This window comes from Notolabrus celidotus, chromosome 11, assembly GCF_009762535.1.
Source record: "Notolabrus celidotus isolate fNotCel1 chromosome 11, fNotCel1.pri, whole genome shotgun sequence".
Lineage (NCBI taxonomy): Eukaryota > Metazoa > Chordata > Actinopteri > Labriformes > Labridae > Notolabrus > Notolabrus celidotus.
This window is the reverse complement of record NC_048282.1, coordinates 35,104,558-35,129,311: the sequence shown is the minus strand read 5'-3', so window position 1 is coordinate 35,129,311 and position 24,754 is coordinate 35,104,558. Positions and strand designations below refer to the sequence as shown.

Here is a 24,754-nt window from a genome sequence, read left to right as displayed (position 1 = left end):
TTAAACTTCTCAATCTGAGGGTCTTCTGCTGTTAGATTACACTGAGACCTGTGAGGTCGCATTTCAGGCCTCTCTAGGAGCAGAGTATACTCTCTGCCACTAGTTGTAGTTTCCCTCAGTGTCAGCCAGACACTTACTGACTTAGTTATTGCCAAGCCGGTCTTGTACCTTTATCACAGGTACATGACGTCACCCGTTTCTTTCTGAAGTGTTGTTTTGAAGCCAATCATTGGTGGTTGCCATACAGTCATTACAGTTGCTCTATACACAATAAGTTACACAAATACAATAATAAGCTATGTAGCTATGTAGGCCCACAGCACTCTTGTGCGATCCCGGTCTGCCCGGACAGTCTGGAAGCCGTCAATGGAGACGTTGTGGTCGTTGAATATCCTGATGCAGCCATGTTTCTGTGAAGCACACCATGCTACATTCCTGAAACTCCATCTGACTCCTGGCTAGTCCTATTAGCTCGTCCATCTTATTATCCAGAGATCTCACGTTGCCCATGATGAGAGAGGAGAGACACGGCTTCTATCTCCTTTCCATAAACCTCCGTCTTCTTATACCAGCTCTCCTCCCTTGTCACATCTATGCCTCCTCTGCCTCTGTGCGTCCTAAATCTCCAGAGTTCTGCAGGAACATCCAGCGGTTCGGCTGATGAGCTGGCCGGCTTCAGCTCAATCAGCTGAGCATGAGTAAAAACAAACAAAGCCGGGTTGCCAGACAACAGTAATGCAAGTGTGACACCCAGAAATGTGTAATCACATTATGTGATTTTTTTTGTTGTGTATTTGGTATATTTCAATTTGTAAATGTATAAATGGGAGTATTAGTTCAGTAACTTTGTGTAAAACCCATAGACTGTAAATAAAAATGGACAGCGTTACTCCGCCTCTTCCCGTTGTACGGTTCTGAAGCAAACAAATCCCCCTCCTGGGAGCCACCATTGTGCAGAACTCAGCGTTCATGCCTAACCCTAACCCACAGTTTTTGTCACTGGACTTGATCCCTAAACCTAACCCACAGTGTTTGTCACTGGACTTGGTCCCTAAACCTAACCCACAGTAATTGTCACTGGACATCGTTCCTAACCCTAACCCACAGTGTTTGTCACTGGACTTGGTCCCTAAACCTAACCCACAGTATTTGTCATTGGGCTTCATCTCTAATCCTAACCTTTGGCCTTACTCGCAATATATCGCCTCACCCGACCCTTACCCTAACCACTCGGGGTTCATCCCTAACCCTAACCCACAGTATTTGTCACTGGACTTGGTCCCTAACCCTAACCCACAGTATTTGTCACTGGACTTGGTCCCTAACCCTAACCCACAGTATTTGTCACTGGGCTTCATCTCTAATCCTAACCTTTGGCCTTACTCGCAATATATCGCCTCACCCGACCCTTACCCTAACCCTAACCACTTGGGGTTCATCCCTAACCCTAACCCACAGTATTTGTCCCTGGACTTGGTCCCTAACCCTAACCCACAGTATTTGTCACTGGACTTGGTCCCTAACCCTAACCCACAGTGTTTGTCACTGGACTTGGTCCCTAAACCTAACCCACAGTATTTGTCACTGGGCTTCATCTCTAATCCTAACCTTTGGCCTTACTCGCAATATATCGCCTCACCCGACCCTTACCCTAACCATAACCACTCGGGGTTCATCCCTAACCCTAACCCACAGTATTTGTCTCTGGACTTGATTATTACACCTAACCAACAGTAATTGTCACTGCACTTGTCTCCTGAACCTAGCCCGTGGTATTTGTCACTAGACTTCATTTCTAAACCTGACGTTATTTGACGGGATTCCTAAGCCTAACCTACGGCTTTTTGTCAGTGGGCTTGACTTTTGGACTCCCTTGCATTCGATTTTCTCACCGAAACACTTCGCCTAACTGATTGGGGTTCTTGAATGGCCTACACCTGCAGTGTTTGTCAGTGGACTTACTTCCTGGCTGTGGTTGCACTTTATCCTTGACCTTGTGGCTTTATGGGGGGCCAATGGACTATCTCTCGTTCGAACCACCTGACAATTACGGAATGTGTTGTCAATTTCATCGTGTCCTTCTCACGACACTTGTGCACAACTTTATCCCTCTGTGGCGAATTGGTTCGGACTGGAACAGGTAGCTAAATCATTTCCCTGTTATTTACAGGGCAAATCTAATCTGGTAACAGTCCTCCATACGGGGCCTGTTACACAAGTAAAAGTTAAAGTTGACATATCATGCAAAATTGACTTTTTAATGGTTCTCTACCTGAAATATGTGTCCCTGTCTACAAACCCCCCGAGAATGAAAAAAATCCATTCTGCCCCTGTTCTGATTTCTCCACCTTTCTGTAAATGTGTGTGAAACGAGCCGTTTCAGACTTCAGTGTTTTTGTTACGTAACAACAATATCCGGTCTGTCACGGAGTCAGAGCTCGGAGCTTGTTCAGCCCATAGACTGTATAAAATAATACTGAATCCCTCCCCCGTTTTTCATTACCTGCACAAATGTGTGCTAACAAGGAGCTTAGGAGGGAGGCATGCTAGTTGTATGCTGTCTTAATAAACACAAAGGTCGGTTTTACTCCCCACGTCTGCAGATTTGAAGATCTAGTGGATGATTTTTATTTGTCATGGATAAGTGCTAGCGCTAATTAGCATAGCCATATAGCTATATGTTCATAGCTGTAGCTGTAGCTGTAGCTGTAGCTACAGCTACAGCTGTGTACCAAGACACACGTCGACATACTGACAAATAAAACAACAACAAACACTAAATCTGTGACCAATCCTTCATAAAAGGTCCTGCTGCCTTTCTGGTAGAGGTCGGTTTTACTCCCCACGTCTGCAGATTTGAAGATCTAGTGGATGATTTTTATTTATCATGGATAAGTGCTAGCGCTAGTTAGCATAGCCACATAGCTACATGTTCGTAGCTGTGTACCAAGACACACGTCTACATACTGATAAATAAAACAACAAGAAACACTAAATCTGTGACCAATGGTTCAGAAAGGTCCTGCTGCAGGCGCCTCTCCGTCAGGATCAGATTCAGAGGGTTGAAGTAACGCGATCTCTGAGCAGCCGTGTACATTCAGCCAACATGTAAACATTAGATCAACGTGCTGGAGAGCCGAGGCATATCCACTTCCGGAGGGGGCGTGGTCAGAGGGAAAACAGAGTGTTCTGAGGAGGACTGAAGAAGAGGGTTTTTCAGGCAGACCAAAATCTGATTTCAAAGTGTTTTTTTGAGCATAAACTTTGAAGACATGTTTTGGGGACCTCTTAGACCAATATATATTGATGACAAAAGCGTGATATGTCCCCTTTAAAGTTGGTGATTTCATCGTGAAAAACTGCTTCAACAAACTGCCAGAGAAAAATCTGACAAATTATGATGAAGAAAGAGAAGAAAAATCAGAAAGAAGAATGAGCGAAGAGGAGTGACTCTAACAGGCTGCATGCGCACAGAAGCAATGTTGTGTATGGCGTGAGGACGGCCCTGCGGTGGTGTGTGCTTTGGACCGCTTTATGATTTCGCAGTGTGAACACAAACGACCTCAGGGGCGAACGCAACAATGGTTTATTTTATCACCTGAATCAGCACCAAGCAAACGAGCTACAGGTGTGAAGAAATGTGTGACTTTAGTAATTATAACTTTTCTTCACTGCTGCGTCTCTGAAAAGAAACTTCAAACTGTTTAACTTTTGGGACTCTAACTCCTCGGCTTCCTGATTTTCACTGCGCTGATGTTTCAGCTCTTCTGGAGATTGGAGCTGAATTATAAACCTCTGCCTCTGTCTGCTTTCTGTTTCATCCACTGACCTGTTCTATGCCTTCAGAAGAGATTTAAATGAAGTGTGTGTAACAGTTTAATTTCACTGTGTGTGTGAGTCTTTCTCCTTGGGTTCATTCTTGGCTCACCATCCCACTTGGCAGCACTTCTTCACACACACACTGACACACACACACGCGCACAGAGGCAAAAACACACACTCAAGCTCTTTTCATAAATGCTCAGGGTCTCTGCGGTCCAACTGTGGCCTTGTAGATAGCAGAGTTTTTGTGGCTAAGAAGAGAGGGAGGACCAGCGGGAGGAGAGCGGGTGATGAAGAAGTAAAGAAAGAATAGAGAGGAGGAGAAGGAAAGAGGGATGAAGGTGAAGAGGAGGAGAGGATTCATATAGATTTGATAGATTGTAAGCTGGAGGTGGAGAGAGCGCCGGAGGAAGAGCTAAATAAATTGGATGGAGGGAGAGATAGAAAAGAGAGAAGGACAATGGATGCATGAAATTGGATTGAGAGAGATATGAAATGAGAGATAAGCAAAAAAAAGATGGAGAGAAAAAGAAAATGAAGATACATTAGAAAGGAGGAATAAAAAGGAACAAAAGTGACAGGGATACTGGACGTGGAAGGAAAGAGAGATGGAGAGAGAGTGAGGAGAAATGACAGAACAGTCTCAGGCGGAGAGGTTAAACAAACGTTGGCCTTTTAAAAACCACAAAGTATATTCAGGATCAGTTTTTCTTTATTTTGGTCAGAATATATATTTTTAAAAAGGATGAAAAGGAAAAGAAACTGGGACCAAACTCAGTTACTTTTTCTTTTTTTTTAAGTTATCTTTTTGGCCTTTATTTGATAGGACAGCTGAAGAGAGACAGGAAATGTGGGGAGTAGAGAGCGGGGGGGGGAGGTGCAGGAAATGGTCGACCAGCTGGGAATCGAACCGGCAACCTCTGCAAAGAGGACTGTAGCCTCTATACATGGGGCGCTTAGACCACTAGGCCACCAGCGCCCCCAGTTATGTCTTTTTGCCTCGTCACCGTCAGTCTGTCACATTTTATTTTTTATTTCTGAGCCCTTAAACAACTCCATGTCCCAAATAATCCCCAACAGAGTTATACTAAGTCTCAACTTCCTGAGTCGTCTTCAGTTTTGTAGATTTCTCTCTCATAGCTCTATTTTTTTAAACTGTGAACAAACAGACTTCAATAAAGTGGAAAGTTTTTGGTGCATTGATAATATCAGCAGCTGATCCACTGCGGTCCCTGACAAGAGCTGCAGCCACAGCAAAAGTGTGCTGCTGAGAAACAACAGACCAGTGCTATGGAGTATCAACCAATCAGAATGAAGTGTTTCACACAGCTGTGTGCTAACCAGAGTAACCACCATTAGTGGATTTTCTTGAGTACTTTTTTGAGTATCTGTTCTTCATTTGAGTTTTATATTTTTGGGACACCTGTGACTAGCCCTCCTCTTACTTTTGACTCCACTACCTCTCTGAGTGTTCTCCTTCCTCTCGTCTTGCTCTTCAGTCAGCTGATTGTCTTTTCTTTTTTAAAATCTGATCCCAAAAACTGTTCGTGTAGTCCTGCAGAGGCCGCTCCGTTCTGTGGTTTGCCTTAGTGGTGTTGCCGTACCTGTAATGACCAAATTCCACCAGATCTGTCCGTCTCTGATCCGTCACAGCACCGGATATGATAGGTTTCTATTCTAGTCAATGTGTTAACTTCCACTGGATCCACTCTGTTGCGTTCTGATCCAGCAGATCAGAGTCCTCCGGATCAGATACACAAGACTTCTACTTTTGCCGGATGCCGGAGCACGACGCATCAATCTCAACAGAGCAGATGGAGGCGGGACAGGAAGTCAGGTTTCACCAAAACAAAATGAAAACATCCGGTTAATTTTCAGAATAAAACACTCTGTGTTATCACCAGATCGTATTTCACTTAACTACAACAACAAACCAAAGTCATGATGAGCGGAGCCAGGCCTGGAGTCAACAGGTCAGAGGTTTTCAGAGGACCAGAAAGACAACATGGATGAGGAGAGGAGGAGGAGGAGAATCCTTGATTCAGTGATTACAGCAGGAAAACCAGACGACAGTGGATCTGTTGAAAGTTTGATGTAAGTCTCCATGGTCAGGCAAACAGATCAGGCGGTTCATTGAGTGTTGGTAATGATGCTGCAGTAGAGAGGGATGATAATTCTAGTTTTTGGAATTAAGAATGATTCGTGTCTCTTTACATTGTTATGATTGTCACTAGGACTGGACCCAAATGCAGAACTCAGGCAAGCTGGATTGTGAAAATACAAGTGTTTTATTTAGGAGTGAACTCCGTGGTAATGGCGCCGTGGGTAACGAGCGGAGCAGTCCCTCTTTCCAGTGTCCTTCCACAGAGGGTAACTGGAGCTCAGGCAAAGGCAGGCAGGTTCAGCAGCAGACAGGGAAGCGATCAGCACGAGAGCAGGAAGCATGCACGGCAAACTCTGAATCAAGATGAAAACACACAAGGACGTCAGCTTGACACACACAAAGACAAGCAAAACAAAAACATGCTTGAGGAGCCACGGACTCAGTATACCACTTAAAACTGAAGTACGATCTGGCAACGAGTAGGAGAGAATCCGGAGTCTTTATAGTAGAGGGTTGATTGTTGAGTGGCTTCACCTGGTGCTGCCTGCAGAATGGAAACCCCGCCCACATTCACCCACAAGACACAAACAAGGGGAAGAGACACAGGAGGAGGAGCAACAGACAGGGAAATGACAAAACACACACAAAGAGGGAGAGGAGAGGGCTGCCATGATGAGGATCATGACATACATGTTCGTTCTGTTTACACCTCATAACATTACAACTTTATTCTCATAGTTTAAAATTGATATTTTGAGTTGATGGTTGTGCAAGGTCAAGAGAAAATCAATCACTATTCATGCAGAGAGGACGTTCATATCTGCACAAACATTTTATAACAATCCTTAAAATAGATGTCACGGTTTCAGTGAGCCGCCGACCCACTGACCTCTTCATCTCTGCAAGCCTCAAAAGAAAGGAAGAGCAAGAGAGGAAAAGGGCAAGATGAAGAAAAAAAGACGACTACAGAGACGAGATGAACAAAAGCAAAAGACAAAAACAAAGACAGACAGAGAGATACAGAGAGAGAGAGAGAGAGAGAGAGAGAGAGAGAGAGAGGCATAGAGACTGAATGTAGGAATGCCTGCAGTGCTTGGACAGCAAATTATTTGCAGAGCTACAGATTTCCAGGCTGCCTCGTTGGCCTTCCTGCCTGTCTGTCACTGTGTGTGTGTGCATGTATGTGTGTGTGTGTGTGTGTGTGTGTGACTGTGCGAGAAGGAAAAAGACAGAGAGAGAGAGAATGTTCATGTGAGTCATATCGTGTCTGTATGTTTAGGTGTGCAGAATGTTTGTTGAATGTGCGTATCAACACACACGTGAGCATCTGTGCTTGTCTGTATTTTGCAGGCTTGAACATCGTCATATATGCTGACGTGTGTGTGTATGTCAGCGTGTGTGTGTGTGTGTATGTCAGCGTGTGTGTGAGCGTGCATTCACTTCTGGTTTATTTTTACCCCTCTATTTAAAATCTGCTTGGGGATGCAGAAGCCCAGGAAGTGAGTGTCGTCTCATTTTTCCTCTAACGTGCGTTTGTTTCTCCACAACCTTTTTCGTCCTGCTGCTCTTCCACCGCTCTCTGCCACGCTCTTTCCCATGATGCATCTGTGCTTCCTCTCAAACACACCCTTGAATTTCTTTACAATGAGGTAGTAGAGCGACCAAGCGGCAACCTCCGGTCTTAAAATATGAAGCCCATGCAGAAGTGCTATGAACTGCAGTTCATGGAGCGTCCACTAGGGGCTGGCTGCAGAAACACAGGAAACCACATAAACACCAATTCAAAGAAGACGATATTTACAGCAGAATTAAACATGTTTACAGCCTGGTTCAAAAAACGGTTTAGGTCCAAATAGCTCATTCCTTTATCTCAGACGCTGTACAGAATTTTTTTTTTATAGCTTGTTATTTTCAAAGTTTTAAATAGTCTTCCTTGACAAGCAGGCACCCTGCAGCTGTTAGTGAAAAGGCTAAAGGCCCACCTCTTTACCTCACACTAGCTCAGATGAAGTTAGGCTGAATCAGCGTTTCCAATATGGCACCCACCGATAATTGGCTGATGGATGATGTCACAGATACCTTCTGAGCCCTATGGTGAAGGGTTCTTATCAACCCTAGCTTGTGGTCCAGAGGATGATATGAGTTGAAGAGCAGGTACTGGTCTGTGTGGGTGGGTGGGTTTCCTGTAGACTTCGATGTTGAGGCTTCTGTCCTCTTCAGTTTGCACTGCACAGTCCAAAAAGGAAAGACTGTCACCTCTGACGTCTTCCCTTGTGAACTTGATGTTGTAGTCTACTGAGTTTAGATGAGTTGTAAAAGCTTCTACTTCATCAGAGAGGATTTTGACCCAGGTGTCGTCCACCTATCTAAACCAGTGGCTGGGGGTGTTTCCTATGAAGGAGAAGAGTGCCTTCTTCTTTACCTCTTCCCAGTGGCAGTTCTAGACCAATTTTACTGGGGGGGCCAGGCTGGGGCCAAGGGTGTTGTAAGAGGGACACATTCAACCCTGACAAAAGAGACTGAGAAGGGCGAGGACCAGCTGAGAACAAACTGGCAAAACATCAGTGCATCCCTATATACTAGACATATATACTACTGTGTACTAGATCAACATGCAGACTGACAGCAGCTGTTTGGATGTTTACACTCAACATGACTCCCTTAGCGCTCTAAGGGACTACAACCAAGTGCCACACGCATGTGTTCCGCTTGAAACATCGGCGTGATACCGAAGCTTTTTTTATTGTATAATATTTGTTTGGTGTGAAGGGGGGGCCACAGGGGGGGCCACAGGGGGGGTCCAGGGTCCAGAATCACCACTGTGCACCAGCTGTTGGGGTGCCAATTGCAAGTCACAAAACTGGAACCACAAATGGAATAAAGGTTATTTTTTAACTGATGCACTCATACTTTTCTGTACATTTATATATAATGTGTTTAATTTTTGTACTTGAAAGGAATCTAACAGCCTCTTCTGTCTTTTTTTAAATCATACCTTTAGTGAAAGTTGTTTTTAGAGCGAGGATTTAGACAGCTTCATATTTAAGAAAACAGCAAAGACACCACAGAGCTTTATTGTAAGGAATAAAAGAAAGCTTATACTTCCAAATTTAAAACATCTGCAGCAAGGTGTTCAAAGGCATGAAGAATTACTTTCAACACATCCAGTGAGACGAGCTCCAGAAGATTCACGTATCTCCCTTCCCAGTTCCAACGCAGGTAACACAGTCCCAAAGATGTTCCACCATCCTGTTATCCTGTTTACAAAAAGGTTAGCTTGTGTTTTCCTGTTGCTGATCGACAGCAGAGTCTCTTTAATGCAGACCTCGTGCAGCAGCAGCAGCAGGTGAAAGAACAGTCCGCCCCTCCTCCCTCACATCAATATCTGTCTCCAGATTTAAAAAACAAGGCTGCTCTCCAGCATGCACCAGCTGACCTGCTGCAACCCGGCCACCAATACCGTCGCTGAGACAAAATAAACAACGTGGAAAAAAACAGCAAATCAGAGTAGTGCAGTGACAGGTGAGGGTAAAGATGTTTCCCTGGAGGAACACAAACACTCTGTGGAGGGTTTTTTTTTTCTCCCTGTGAGTGTTCACATTTCCTCCTGAAAGATGAGTCTTATGCGGTTTGACATCCTTGTAACTGTTTGTGTTTACAGAGGCTGTCAAAAGTTTGTCAGATGAAGAATGCGTCTCTGAAATATGAATCAAATCAGAGCTTCTTTAGTGCTGTCGATGCATCAACACAAAACAAAAAAACCCAGTTTTCTGATGTTTGAATGTTCAAGAATTTTACATCCGCATACAGAATAATGTTTTATGGATGTTAGACTTGTGCACACTCTTTTTCTGTTCTTTTTTAAGTTTAAAGGTGACATATCATGCAAAATAGACTTTTTAATGGTTCTCTACCTGAAATATGTGTCCCTGTCTACAAACCCCCCGAGAATGAAAAGAATCCATTCTGCCCCTGTTCTGATTTCTACACCTTTCTGTAAATGTGTGTGAAACGAGCCGTTTCAGACTTCAGTGTTTTTGTTACGTAACAACAATATCCGGTCTGTAACAGGAAGTCAGAGCTCGGAGCTTGTTCAGCCCATAGACTGTATAAAATACAACTCAACCCCTCCTCCGTTTTTCATTACCTGCACACATGTGTGCTAACAAGGAGCTTAGGAGGGAGGCATGCTAGTTGTAGGCTGTCTTAATAAACACAAAGGTCGGTTTTACTACCCACGTCTGCAGATTTGAAGATCTAGTGGATGATTTTTATTTATCATGGATAAGTGCTAGCGCTAATTGGCATAGCCACATAGCTACATGTTCATAGCTGTAGCTGTGTACCAAGACACACGTCAACATACTGACAAATAAAACAACAAGAAACACTAAATCTGTGACCAATCCTTCAGAAAGGTCCTGCTGCCTTTCTGGCAGAGGTCGGTTTTACTCCCCACGTCTGCAGATTTGAAGATCTAGTGGATGATTTTTATTGATCATGGATAAGTGCTAGCGCTAGTTAGCATAGCCACATAGCTACATGTTCGTAGCTGTGTACCAAGACACACGTCGACATGCTGATAAATAAAACAACAAGAAACACTAAATCTATGACCAATTGTTCAGAAAGGTCCTTCTACAGGCGCCTCTCCGTGAGGATCAGATTCAGAGGGTTGAAGTAACGTGATCTCTGAGCAGCCGTGTATATTCAGCCAACATGTAAACATTAGATCAACGTGCTGGAGAGCCGAGGCACATCCACTTCCGGAGGGGGCGTGGTCAGAGGGAAAACAGAGTGTTCTGATGAGGAATGAAGAAGAGGACTTTTCAGGCAGACCAAAATCTGATTTCAAAGTGTTTTTTTGAGCATAAACTTTAAAGACATGTTTTGGGGACCTCTTAGACCAATATATGTTGATGAAAAAAGCGTGATATGTCCCCTTTAAGAAACATCTTCTGATGCACAATCTTCAACACATCATCTGTGTTGTTTCCTGGAATCACCGGGTGTTTTCGGGTCTTGCAACAGACACCCTCCCCCAGGCGACCCGACCGAGGCTGATCAGACCCCGGCCTGTGTCCAAGTGGCGTTCTACTGCCCCCACTTCCCTCCCCTCCTTAACCAGAGCCATCTGAATGCTTTTTCTGCAGCCTTCACGTGGTCGTTGTTGATGGCTCTTCTCCGGTTGGCTCCTGTAATGCCCAGTATACTGTAGGCCTTGCTCAGGGATTGACTGGCAAATCCCCGACTGCCCACTTCCACTGGCATGCACCTAGTCTTCCACCCGGTCCTCCGACAGTCCTCCACGAGCTCCTGGTACTTCTCCCTCTTCCTCTCATGAGCCTCCTCCATCCTTTACTCCCAGGGTACTGTTAGCTCCAGCAGGATCAGTTGTCTTGTGGCTTCCCAGACCAAGATGATGTCAGATCTCAATCTGGACTGGGAAATTTCCAGCTGCCTCTCCAGGTCAACTGTCATCGGCAAGTCTCGGTTAGGTTAAGGTTAAGTTATATTCTGGGGCTTTTGCACCTTTTATTTCATAGAGGAGAGGACAGTGGATAGTGCAGGAAATTGGGAGAGAGTGGGGGAATGACAGGCAAGAAGGAGGCCGAAAGCTGGATCCGAACTCAGGCCGCCTGCTACATGGGCGCGCAACCTAACCACTCTGTGCCCGCTCTTACTAGATAGACTAGAATAAAGATTTGGGGGTGAATACACCAAGAAAGGATTGCACCAAGAATCATTTCCCCCTGCTATCTGCTCTGTCTCAAGGTCTCTATTGCATTTATGATGTTCAAGTGCAAGAGCACCTGCAAAGTCCTGCAGATCCAACTGAGATGAGCTGCATAGGCCAAATTCCACCAGATCTGTGTCCAGTCCGTCTCTGATCCATCATGGCACCAGATCTGATAGGTTTCTATTCTAGTCAATCTGTTAACTTCCACTGGATCGTCTCTGATCTAGCAGGTCAGAGACGATCCAGATCAGATACCAGATGCCGGAGCACAACGCATCAATCTCAACAGAGCAGATGGAGCGGGACAGGAAGTCAGGTTTCACCAAAACAAAATGAAAACATCCGGTTAATTTTCAGAATAAAACACTCTGTGTTATCACCAGATCGTATTTCACTTAACTACAACAACAAACCAAAGTCATGATGAGCGGAGCCAGGCCTGGAGTCAACAGGTCAGAGGTTTTCAGAGGACCAGAAAGACAACGTGGATGAGGAGAGGAGGAGGAGGAGAATCCTTGATTCAGTGATTACAGCAGGAAAACCAGACGACAGTGGATCTGTTGAAAGTTCGATGCAAGTCTCCATGGTCAGGCAAACAGATCAGGCGGTTCATTGAGTGGTGGTAATGATGCTGCAATTGAGAGGGATGATAATTCTAGTTTTTGGAATGAAGAATGATTCGTGTCACACTGCTGAAAGCCTCACCACCAGGGAGCAGACACTCTGCTGAAAGCCTCACCACCAGGGCAGTGTCTGGCATGCTTGGTCGCCACACCTTCCTCGAAACGCTCTTCCCGCCGTGCTTCTTCAAGCAAAGGGAATGAATAGAACTCCCATTAGACAGGAAGTCAGGTTTCACCAAAACAAAATGAAAACATCCGGTTAATTTTCAGAATAAAACACTCTGTGTTATCACCGGATCGTATTTCACTTAACTACAACAACAAACCAAAGTCATGATGAGCGGAGCCAGGCCTGGAGTCAACAGGTCAGAGGTTTTCAGAGGACCAGAAAGACAACATGGATGAGGAGAGGAGGAGGAGGAGAATCCTTGATTCAGTGATTACCGTGGGGAAACCTCGGTCACTTGACTCCAGCTGACCGGCGGTCCTGCTCAGATCTGAGATGGACAGGATAAGGATCTGGTGGTAGTCCTAGATAAGGATCTGGTGGTAGTCCTAGATAAGCATCCTTGGCTGCGTTGTGCACTCCCATCCTGACTGCATTAAATTCTATCCAAAAAGCCTGATGAGCTGCATGTAGAGGGAAAGTTCTTACACAAATCACTCCAACTGCTTCTGGCTGTTGTCACCAGTGATAGAAAATTAGTTGTTATTTGCAATGAGGCTCATTTGCATGGAAAGAGGCCTCTTTTGCTCCAAATGAATGCATAACACCTCATTTAAATGCATGCAAACAACACTGGTGCACACGTTATTTGCTCTGCAGCTCAGTTTGTGCTGTATTCAGCCCTTTGTGAATTAGACGATGTGTTTTTGTATCTGAGGCTGAGGATCATCTTGTGCATCAGGCCCCAAATCTGAAAAAGTGGGGATTAATCCTTCTGAGCATGAACGAGGAGGTGTGAGGGAACCCATGACACACTTTTGTGTTTCACATTCACTGCAGAAAGCCTTGTGACTCTTCTCTGAGTCAGGTCAGTGAAGTAAAGGACATATTTGACTTCATCCAGAGTAACTGGGACATTCTTGGTGTACAGGCACTCTCCGGTCTCACCTCACACATCACCTGCAGCAGCTATCTTCTCCTTTCTCCGCTGTACTGACACAAGCACTACAATATCAATACTACAGCACTTAAAAGTCCAGCATTTCTCAGCTTCAGAGCAGTTTGCAGTTATTAAACATCTGACTGAATCCTCCATGTGGCAAAGTATAAGTGGATGCTCTCTATCAAAACACAGTAGGCAGGATAATGACAGGTAAAACAAACACAGACATCTTTCCAAATTATCAGCTGCCATGCTCGCTGGAGAGTCTGAGAATTACACCTCTTTCAGATTTGACTGAGTTAACAGCAGCTCTGTGAAGCGCCTGACATTTTTAGTGATGCTGTTTGTGAAGCAGACAGTTTTTAGCAAGCTTCTCCGTCACATCGTGCAGCTTTGTTTGACTTCTAACTGCATCGTTTTGCTCTCAATTTGCTGACAGCTGTAATCGAGAATCACTTCATTGCTTTGTGGAGATGGTTTAAGGTTGAAGTTCCACATGTCTTGGTGGTTTTTCCTCCATCAAGATGCAGCCTGAACATGTGCAGCCTTAACTTTTCTAGAAATGTCCCCTAGATGAAAATATCGAAACAAACTGAAACCCAGGAATGTGTGACTCCTATTCCAAACCTCTCTTTTCTCTCTGTCTCTCGCCCTCAGGTACATCCACGCCCTCTACCTGGGCGCCCAGAGCCGCTGGCACGGCAACGGGACCCGCCGCCACTTTCATTGGCGGCTGATGTTCGAGAGCGCTGACATCACCATGCTCCGCCTCCTGGAAGCTTTCCTGAAGTCTGCGCCGCAGCTCGTCCTCCAGCTGAGCATCATGATCCACGGAAACACCGTCCTCCCTCTGCAGGGTGAGTCAGACGCAGTCTTCACCTCAGCCATGCACAAGCCTAAAACTGCAGACTGAGACCACCACCACCAAGCTTTCTATCATGCACGCACTCTTTCCAATACATGCAGAAACACACTCACACTCACACACAACTAAGGGGGAACATTTTGTTAATTTCTCAACCTTAACCTTGAACTATTTAAGAGAACACCACGGAGGAATTTGCAACATGCCTGCCTGCAGGCACACCTGACTCTTAAAGGGAATGAGAGTAGGCACACTGATTCATCAAAGCACACCTTTGAATAATCAAGGGGCTTTATCTGACCTCTTTGCACCCTGCACATCACTTAGATCATGCAATGCTTATAATGCAACGTGTGGTCAGACATGCCCTAATTTACTAAGAGTCCATACAGTGCTCTGTTTTGTGTTCCTTCTTCAGTTTGGTCGGCGTCTTTTCTTTTCTCTAGTAGTGACTGTTCAGCCATTCACGACAAATCTAAAGTTGTTTGCACCCCAATTAAAAGTTATATTAAAGCTAGGGTTGGTAGCCATGGAAAACTCTCTTGAATTTGAATGTAGCATTTCCTCAGGACTCCGTCTAACCCCTCCCCCCCTCCCCTCAGTGCTCCTCCAAAACGACGCCCCCCGCTCACATGCACGAGCGCCACTGATTTGCGACCATATGATGGTGGCTGATTCAAAACCGGTCCTCAGCACATCGTTTGTGTTTTACAAAACACCAAAACATTCTCATAGTGAAAGTTAAAAACACAAACAAACATGAAATGTACGCTTTGCAGGAGGCGGGCAGAACGGCAGGACGGGATTTGATTGGTTTCATCATTTGGCTCCTGATGGCAGGGATTGGCTGGTTAGATAGCAGCTTTTTTAACCTCTTTTTTAAGAACACGTTATGTATTGATTACCATCGGGACATAAAGATCCTTTTAACCAGTATAACAAAAAGTGTATCTAAATCTGACTACCAACCCCAGCTTTAAATTATCCTCCATGTTTGGACGACGGTGGCCTAGTGGTCTAAGCGGGCCACATATACAGAAGCTAAGGTCCTCATCCCAGAGGTCACTGGTTCGACTAGCGGCTGTGACCATTTGCTGCATGTCTTCCCCATGTTTCCTAAAGTAAAGAACTTTAATAGTCACATGTCAGATTTTTGTTAAGGTGTGTGTGTGTGTGTGTGTGTGTGTGTGTGTGTGTGTGTGTGTGTGTGTGTGTGTGTGTGCGTGTGTGTGTGTGTGTGTGTGTTAAGAACAGGTATCAGTAGGAGAGTCTATGCTTTATTCATGCAGTTCTTACAGGAGGCAGATTGGTCTTTGATGAATAAAACAAACCTCTCTCTCTCTCTCTCTCTCTCTCTCTCTCTCTCTCTCTCTCTCTCTCTCTCTCTCTCTCTCTGTAGAGGCCCTCAGTGTTTACACACACCTGGCAGCACAAAAGTCAAGTGCCTGACATATATTTGAACACATAGTTTCAGGACAGACATGAAACCCACCAAAAATACACCCTGGAATCTTTGAGGGGACGCCGGGGTCACTGAGTGGTTATAAAAGCTCACTGTAGCGTGGACAGAGACGAGCGCTGCAGCAGTGCTGGTCATCAGAGCGAACCAGCGCTGAGCAGCGACAGTCAGGTTCTCTGTTTCTCTGCCGGAGAGATAGAGAGAGAAAGGGAGAGGATGCTCACTGGAGCTTTGGCAGTCACTGGAGGATCATTGTAAACCCCTTTGGGAGTCGGTCTGTGTTGATACCTGTGTTGTAGCTCGGCTTGCAGCTGTCTGTGGAGAAGAGGTTTATGAAAATATGAATACACCTGAGTATTCAGATATTACGCTTTGTGATTCTGCATCGCTTCTCAGAATCACTGCAGCTGTTTTCAATAATTGATTGGACAAAAGTTCACGTGCAAACTTTTTCTTCTTGAACTGATGCAGGTAAATGTTTCCTCCTCCTCTGCTTGCTTACTGCTATGATGTTACATTTTGCTGGAGCAGTAATGAATGCAAATGCAAAACTAATGCAACTGTGTCCTTGCAGCTACACAGGCCAAATGCAGAGGTCATGAGATGTGAACTAGAATAAGATCTATCAAGCAAATTGTAATATATACGCCTTTCCTCTAGGATTGCAACATGGAGTAAAATTTTGAGCATCTTTACCAGTCTGCTTTTTTTCTGATTCCTTGTGTGGGAACAATAATACTTCTCAACACCAGAGATTAAAACCTAAAGCTGAAATAACAATGTTTAGGTGTAGTTACTATTTAAGCATGTGTGTGTTTTCTATTCATGCGAGGACCATCACTAACACAGTCATTTCCTTTCCTCTTATCTTCATCGGCAACATAAGTCTAACCAAACCTACCTTACAGCCCTAATTTAAAAAGGAAAGGAACAAAACATTGTATTAATTTAGTTTTAGGTCCAAAATTCATGTTCCCCACAATGGTCCAAAAACCAGAACACTCACACACACATTTCAGCACTTATGGTCCCCACAAAGGTCCAAATATCAGAACACTCACACACACATTTCAGCACTTATGGTCCCCACAAAAGCCCAAATATCAAAACACTCACAAACATACATTTCATCACTTATGGTCCCCACAAAGGTTCAAAAACCAGAACACTCACACACACATTTCAGCACTTATGGTCCCCACAAAGGTCCAAATATCAGAACACTCACACACACATTTCAGCACTGATGGTCCCCACAAAGGCCCAAATATCAGAACACTCACACACACATCTCAGCACTTATGGTCCCCACAAAGGACCAACTATCAGAACACTCACACACATTTCAGCACTTATGGTCCCCACAAAGGTCAAAATATCAGAACACTCACACACACATTTCAGCATTTATGGTCCCAACAATGGTCTGAATATCAGAACACTCACACACATTTCAGCACTTATGGTCCCCACAAAGGTCTGAATATTAGAACACTCACACACACATCTCAGCACTTATGGTCCCCACAAAGGTCCAACTATCAGAACACTCACACACACACACACACACACACACACACACACACACACACACACACACACACACACACACACACACACACACACACACACACAAACATTTCAGCACTGATGGTCCCCACACAGTCTGAATACCAGAACACTCACACACACATTTCAGCACTTATGGTCCCCACAAAGGTCTGAATATCAGAACACTCACACACACATCTCAGCACTTATGGTCCCCACAAAGGTCCAACTATCAGAACACTCACACACACATTTCAGCACTTATTGTCCCCACAAAGGTCCAAATAACAGATCACTCATACACACATTTCAGCTCTGATGGTCCCCACAAAGGTACTAAACCCGGAACACTCGCACACAAATTTCAGCATTTATGGTCCCCACAAAGGTCCAAATATCAGAACACTCACACACACATTTCAGCACTAACGGTCCCCACAAAGGTCCAGATATCAGATAACTAACACACATTTAGTCTATCAATAGCCAACATTGGTTTTCAGTGTGTGAACGTCATTTATTACAGACCCTCACACATATTTCATCTCCTTGGTGCCGATATGGTTTATTCCTTAATCCATCAGCCAATCAATTAAATAACTCAACCATCACTGCTGCCAATTAATCATTCATGTCATCTGTTAGGTACAAATCCCAAACATTTGCTGGATCCAGCTCCCTCCTCCAAATGTTGGGATTTTCTGGGCTTTTCGGGCATAACAAGCTGCATCTGTCTCTTTCTACCCATAATCCTCTTTGTTTTGAGTTCATTCTTGTATAGCTGCTTTGCTTTATTTTCTTAAGCTGCATTTCAGGAATGTTGTGGCGTTGGTGGTATGTATGTCGTGTAAACTTAGGTGGGATTTGTGAATGACAAAGAATGGTCTAGGAACTGAGACTGTCAAGGAGTAACATCTTCCACTGTCAATATTTATGCTCACGCAGAATTTATACTTTTTAGAGGGCCAACTTCTTTGCACCGCAGATGTCAATAGTGTTACACAAAAGCACTGTGGCGCTGAAACTTGTTGGACATTGAGTGGCAAGAATGCAGCAAAATGTTGAAGTTAGCCAGATATACAGTTTATACAGTGCTCGTTACGTGTGCTTACTCTCAGACAAAGGCCAAATGTGTCATGTTGAGCTTGATGGTCGGCTTGTTTTGATGAAAATCAGGGTTGTAGCTCCAGATGTGATTCAGTATGGTTGAAAAGATGCGTCAAATTTGCTAAAGGAGTGATCGGCTAAAGAGTGGTTAGCCTAGCAAGGCTGCCTCTGTGAAAATCTCTCCAACTTTTTGCAAAAAAAATACGACAAAAACTTCCCAGTGCACTGAGCATTCTCTTCAAATGTCTTTTAAATATCTTAAGATTCAAGGCCCAACTTAAAATCCCAATCAAGGAATCCCCCTAAGGTTGATGTGATCTCAAGTAAGAGGTAGCCAAATTGAAACACTTTGCAAGATCTTGCAAAAGTGTCTCACTCACAAAAGATCTTGCAGACATTCTTCCCCCTGTCTTTCCCCATCAGTAAGAATCCTATGGTCCATTGAGGCAGATCTTCCCCTTAAATCTAATAGAACTAAAGGAGAGTATATGTCACCATCTGCAGAGGCATTGGTGATAACTGAACCCCTGCAACCCCATTTCTGAGCCCACTTCACATAACTTCCAACCACCAATTAAGAACAGTCCACCCCTGATAAGACTTTGCTGTTTTTAGATCCTCCGTATCATCTGATGGTAAACCATGTTAGGTTCTTGAAAAGCTGGTGAAGCTCCCTCCTTGTTTTAAAAATGAATGCCCTCTCAGTGTGATTCATGGCTAATTTGAGGCTAGACTGCATGATTAACACACATGAATGTTTAATGTGTTAAACTGCACTTTGGGCTTCTGGATGCAGGGCTTACAGTTACATGTGCTGTCTAATGAGCGTTTGACCTCAGTGGTGTTGGTTCAAATCCATTTGAATAAGTAAAAAGTACTTAACTCAACTTATTCATTTGTAGATAATGTTTCTGATTTGCTGGTAGTGTTGTGCCAACTACTAGTCAGGCAACACATTTATCAGTGGTCTGTTATTTAGTGATGCAACATCAAATCATACGTCTTTTTCTTCTATTCTGTGACGGTTAATTACATTTATTAGAATTCAGGCAGGGATACATTTCCCCAAGGTAAGCATGCTGGAGATGCAGTGGGCACCAGGCTGGTGATGCCACTTTTCCTGGCTTACTCTCGCATTATCATCTATTTGAAGTAAATCATTTTATACTTTTAAATAAAACACCCTTGTAAGGAGCTGCTAGGATTGAAAAGACTCTTAATTCAGTGTAATTAGTGACCAGTAAGGACAGTTGGGCTCAAGTTAGGGAAGAAAATGACTTGTTCAACTTCTGAATATCGAATGGCAGTGGGGACGGCATCTGGAGTCGGCAATCTGCAACTGTGGTGGGATTCGAAAGCCCAGGGTCCTTTTAAGTCAAATTACAATTAAAGCTGGGGTTGGTAATCAGATTTAGATACACTTTTTGTCATACTGGTTAAAATGATCTTTATGTCCTGATGGTAATCATTACATGATGTGTTCTTAAAAAAGAGTGAAAAAAAGCTGCTATCTACAGCCGGAGTAAACCTGGGAAAACACCAACCAATCACTGTATTTTGGCTCCCCAAATTTTAAACCAATCAAATCCCGTCCAGCCGTTCTGCCCTCCTCCTGCGCGTACATTTCCCCGTCGTTCACTCCTCCGAGTCCCCGTCTCCTGCCTCTACTTCCCCTGACTCTATTTACTGCCCCTCTCGCTCATCCTCGGGCCTGTCCCCTCTGACCTGATGAGGTGCTTTGCTCAGGACTGTAGTCCGGATCAGAGTCTAAAAAGCTCTCACCAACAAGCAGAATAATTAATGACATTCAGTAAGTCCTACAGAAAATATATATTTATTGTAGCGTCCGTCCGGACGCTGTAGTGATGACGAGCCGATTCGTGAACAATTTTAGTTTTAATAACCGGTCACTGTCGGCCGTTACCACGCCAACCAACAAAACAACAATCAATGTTTGAATGAATGAAGAACTTCTCCTCTTGTCTCTCCTCTCTCCCACTCACACACTCTACACCTCTCCTGATGCCTTCACTGACTGTCAACACTGTAGGAATTAAGAACATCTACACTGAACAGGTTTAACAAACAGTAGAGCTGTTACAGTGTTATATATGGGGCGGCAGTAGCTCAGTCCATAGGGACTTGGCTTGGGAACCGAAGGGTTGCTGGTTCGGGTCCCAGCATGGACGAAGTTTGGCAAGTGGACTGGTGGCTGGAGAGGTGCTGGTTCACCTGCCTGGGCACTGCCGAGGTGCCCTTGAGCAAGGCACCGAACCCCCAACTGCTCGGGATGCGCTGGTTGACGGCAGTATCCTCACTCTGACATCTCTCCCTAAGCATGTTCACTGCATGTGTGTGCATTTGTATGTATATACCAAAAAACTGTATGTGTAGCATGTCCAAAATAGCGTGAGTGAAAAAATTGAATTTCCCCCCTGGGGATCAATAAAGTACCTTTCTTCTCTTTCTTCTTTATATGTGTTATAACTTTTCTCCTGATATCGTGTCACCGGTACAACTGGATAATGCTAGCATGATAGTTGTGAGTGCTAACAGCAGCCATATTTATTTGTGTTTTTAACTTTCACTATGATAATGTTTTGGTGAGGACCGGTTTTGGTGGTCAGTCACCATCATATGGTCGAGAATCAGCAGCGCTCGTGCATGTGAGCGGGGGGGGGGGGGCGTCGTTGTGGAGGAGCTCTGAGGGAGGAGGGGAGGGGTTAGACGGAGTCATGAGGAAAAGCTACATTCAAATTCATGCTGGTTTTCTGAGACTACCAACCCCAGCTTTAAGTCTTTTAAATTTTTTTAAAGATATATTTTTGGCCTTTTTGCCTTTATTTGACAGGACAGCTGAATAGAGACAGGAAATGTGGGGAGTAGAGAGCGGGGGAAGACGTGCAGGAAACGGTCGACAGGCCGGGAATCGAATTGGCGACCCCTGCGACGAGGACTGTAGCCTCTGTATGTGGGGCGCTTAGACCACTAGGCCACCAGCGCCCCGGAAATTTCAATTTAGTCTGCGTTGTTCGCTTCATTGTTTGTCCTCTTGTTTTTCTGTTCTTCCATAAATAACACTGAAGGCGATGCTGCATTGCGTGTTTCTGATTGGATTACCAGTATCCTTACCTAACCAATCAATGAAGTCAAAAACAAGTACTAGCCAACTAGAGACAGACAAATGACCTGTCTGTTTGTGCCTTTTTTGATAGTCTTGATATCCAAGATTTTGATGTGCAGCTTTTGTTTAGTCAGAAATCCGTGTGTCTGTGGGTTTTGGGCGGTATGGCGGGTGGTTCTCCTTTCTTTTCTCTCGGTTAATGTACATTTTAAAGAGATTTGCTGCAACAGCTGTGTGATTTGTAACTGTATTGAAAAGATGAAAAGCAAACATTTATATTTTTTGCGATACCCTTTTTCCTTTAGCTTCTTTTGGGTGGCTCATGCCTTCGCTATCCTTGGGGGGAAAAAAGGGAGCATACTGCTGAATGAAAGATAAACAGAGAAGATTTAGAAGTGGGCATACGCGACATAGTCAGGGAGAGAAATGGGTTTATGCTGTATACCTGCACAAACCATCCACTACACCACTGGTTGAATGGCAGTTTACACCAATGGGTCAGTTCAGTTCAGCAACTGTCTGCACTATCATTAACAAGTGATCAGATCAAATTTGCATGTCTAGACATTACCAACCTATGTGTGTAGCATGCTATGGTAACAACATAGGCATCTGTTACCAATGCAGTCAGTGCATGAAAAACACAAAAATGGAAATCCATCATCTTTTCCTCCAAACCATACCACTGATAAGTCACAGTGTGGTAATCATGCATATATGAATAGAAGAACCCATTGTGGCTTGGATCCAGTTTGCAAAGAATCATGATTCATGAGGTTTTTTACTGTCAGGACTTTGTAAACACATTGGGATTCAGTCTGAATATGCCAAAAGGTGGATTTGGGCTGATGACTGTACAAGGAACATGATGGTAGAAGCTGCATTGTGAGATTTCTCTTAAGGACTGCATGGTTAGAAGTTAAATCCTTGATCCTGAGTGAGCTGTCCAAAACTTAGGTTATTATTTTATTTGGGTTTATATTTACAATCTTTTTATTCCATGTCCTCCCTCATCCATTTGTGCCTCCTCCTTCTTGTCCACTTACCATTTTATCTCTTATTCTTTCCCTCCAGGCCTCTCAGCCTCCGCCTCCCTCGTGTCTCTGGCTTGGATGATCGCTTCCTACCAGAAGGTTCTCCGGGACTCCCGTGACGACAAGCTGCCCATGTCCTACAAGGCTGTGATCACCCAGATGTTGTGGCACTTCTTCACGATCGGGGCGAGGACCGTGGCCTTCGCCCTTTTTGCCTCCGTCTTCCAGCTCTACTTCGGCATCTTCATCGTCAGCCACTGGTGCGCCATTTAAGACCTGATGCAAAGAGCCAGGAGTTCATACTCTTATTCTTTAGAGTAGTACAAGCTTGGCTATAAATTAACCACTGACTAATCAATGCATTTTCCTGCAGACTAATGTCATACTAGTGGATTTTATGTCTTTAAGAAACTCTCAATTTACTAGTAGGTACTAAAATGAATCTGGATATCTTTCAGGTGTGTCATGACCTTCTGGATCATCCAAGGTGAGACCGACTTCTGCATGTCCAAGTGGGAGGAGATCATCTACAACATGGTGGTCGGCATCATCTACATCTTCTGCTGGTTCAACGTAAAAGAAGGCCCCAGCCGTTTTCGAATGACCGTCTACTACTCTGTGACCCTGGCTGAGAATGTGGCGCTGACCGCCGCCTGGTACACATACCGCGGCCCGCACACCTCCGACTCCTACGCCCTGGTGGTGGTGTGCCTGGTGGCCTGCAGCTTCGCCCTGGGAACCTTCTTCATGTTGGTGTACTACTGCTGGCTGCACCCAGACGGGCCTGTTCTGGGCTCGCAGTGGGGAGGGTGTGTGGACGAGGGCTTGGTGGGTGCCGGAGGGGTAGCGGGAGTCATTGATGCTTGCCTCACCCCTTCTCAAGGATCCCAAACAGACATGGTCATTACCAGCCCTCCAAGGACTCTCCCCAGGACTAAAGACACAGGGGAGTCGGTCCCTGGGGAGCGAGACAAAGACAGAGACAGGGACAGTTGCCTACCTATCTTCCAGGTACGTCCCTCCCCTTCGTCGTCTCCTGCGCTCCTTCACAGGACCTCCTCTTCATCCCGCTCACAGGAGGGCCCTGTGATACGGATCGACCTCCCTAGAAAGCGATATCCAGCTTGGGATGCTCACTTTATCGATCGACGCCTGCGCAAAACCATTCTGCTGCTGGAGACCACATCAGCTGTCAGCCCCAGGATACAGTACCGGAGTAGCATGATGGGCAGCAAAGAGGTATTAGAGTATGAGACAACTGTCTAAGCCAGCAGGGGCTCTTACACTTCAAAGTGTAGTCTGGGACAAAGGCTCAGCCTTAAAGCAGTTTTGCATCCCAGGACTCCCTACACCAGGAGAAGTATGGAAAGGAGACGGAGAGATGGTCAACTCTTTACGAGTAAAGAGGTTGTGAAAACTTGATTGTAAAACGTAAAGCGCAAAACCAGGACCAAGGCTCCCTGCTAAGGGCGCAGTCCAGGAGTAAGTAGCATGAACGAGCCGTGGGAAGTAGAATGGAGTAACACTGAACTGGGATAATCTTCATCTTGCCTGAACGCTTGATGGTGGGAAATGTAATCTATCATCATGGAACCAAGGAGTGTTAGATTTAGTTCCATTCTGCACGGTCAAAAGAAAGAATAAAAGGATTTCAGATCAACGAAGCTACAACGTTTGAGATACATAAGAAACAGTCTGCTGCATGAACTTGAGCCATGGACCCCGGAGAATCAACAGAGACTCACCCGGGAACTTCTAAAGACTGGTTGCAAGAGTTTGCAAGGGACATGCAATCTATCTAGTCTAGTAGCAAAATAAGACAATGATTAAAAAAAAATAACGACAGGAACTCACTACCTACTGAATACTTTTATCTGTGATTTTTCAAGTCAAAAGACTCCTACATGCCAAGGTTTAAACTGGGTGCAATTTGGCTGAAAAGAGATGTCTTGCATTCAACACTCTAGGGTACTTCTTACCTTTTATATTATGTTGTGTCTACAGCACCTCAGTGAGTATTTTTCAGTCTATATTTCAGTGATGAATGACATAACTACAAGGTGAAATCTCTTGACTACATGAATGAAACAGTGGCTTTGTATGATGTTGACATCCCACTTTTCAACCACATTCAGCCCAGTGTTCACCAAGAAATCTACCTTTCTTTCTGCCTTCAAATCTCACCAATTCTTTGCTTTCAGTGTGTGTTTGGTATC

General features: G+C 44.6%; 1 protein-coding gene across 1 annotated transcript in view; it reads left to right on the top strand.

The window, feature by feature from the left end:
* Nucleotides 1-23,811, top strand: part of xkr7 (XK, Kell blood group complex subunit-related family, member 7) — a 122,119-nt gene extending 98,308 nt beyond the window's left edge. The window contains exons 2-4 of the mRNA XM_034696228.1: nt 14,056-14,255; nt 22,579-22,798; nt 22,997-23,811. Of these exons, the coding sequence (XP_034552119.1) occupies nt 14,056-14,255; nt 22,579-22,798; nt 22,997-23,804 (1,228 nt within the window). The 3' untranslated portion in view covers nt 23,805-23,811. The remainder of the gene's footprint in view (nt 1-14,055; nt 14,256-22,578; nt 22,799-22,996) is intronic.
* The last annotated feature ends 943 nt before the right edge of the window (nt 23,812-24,754 follow it).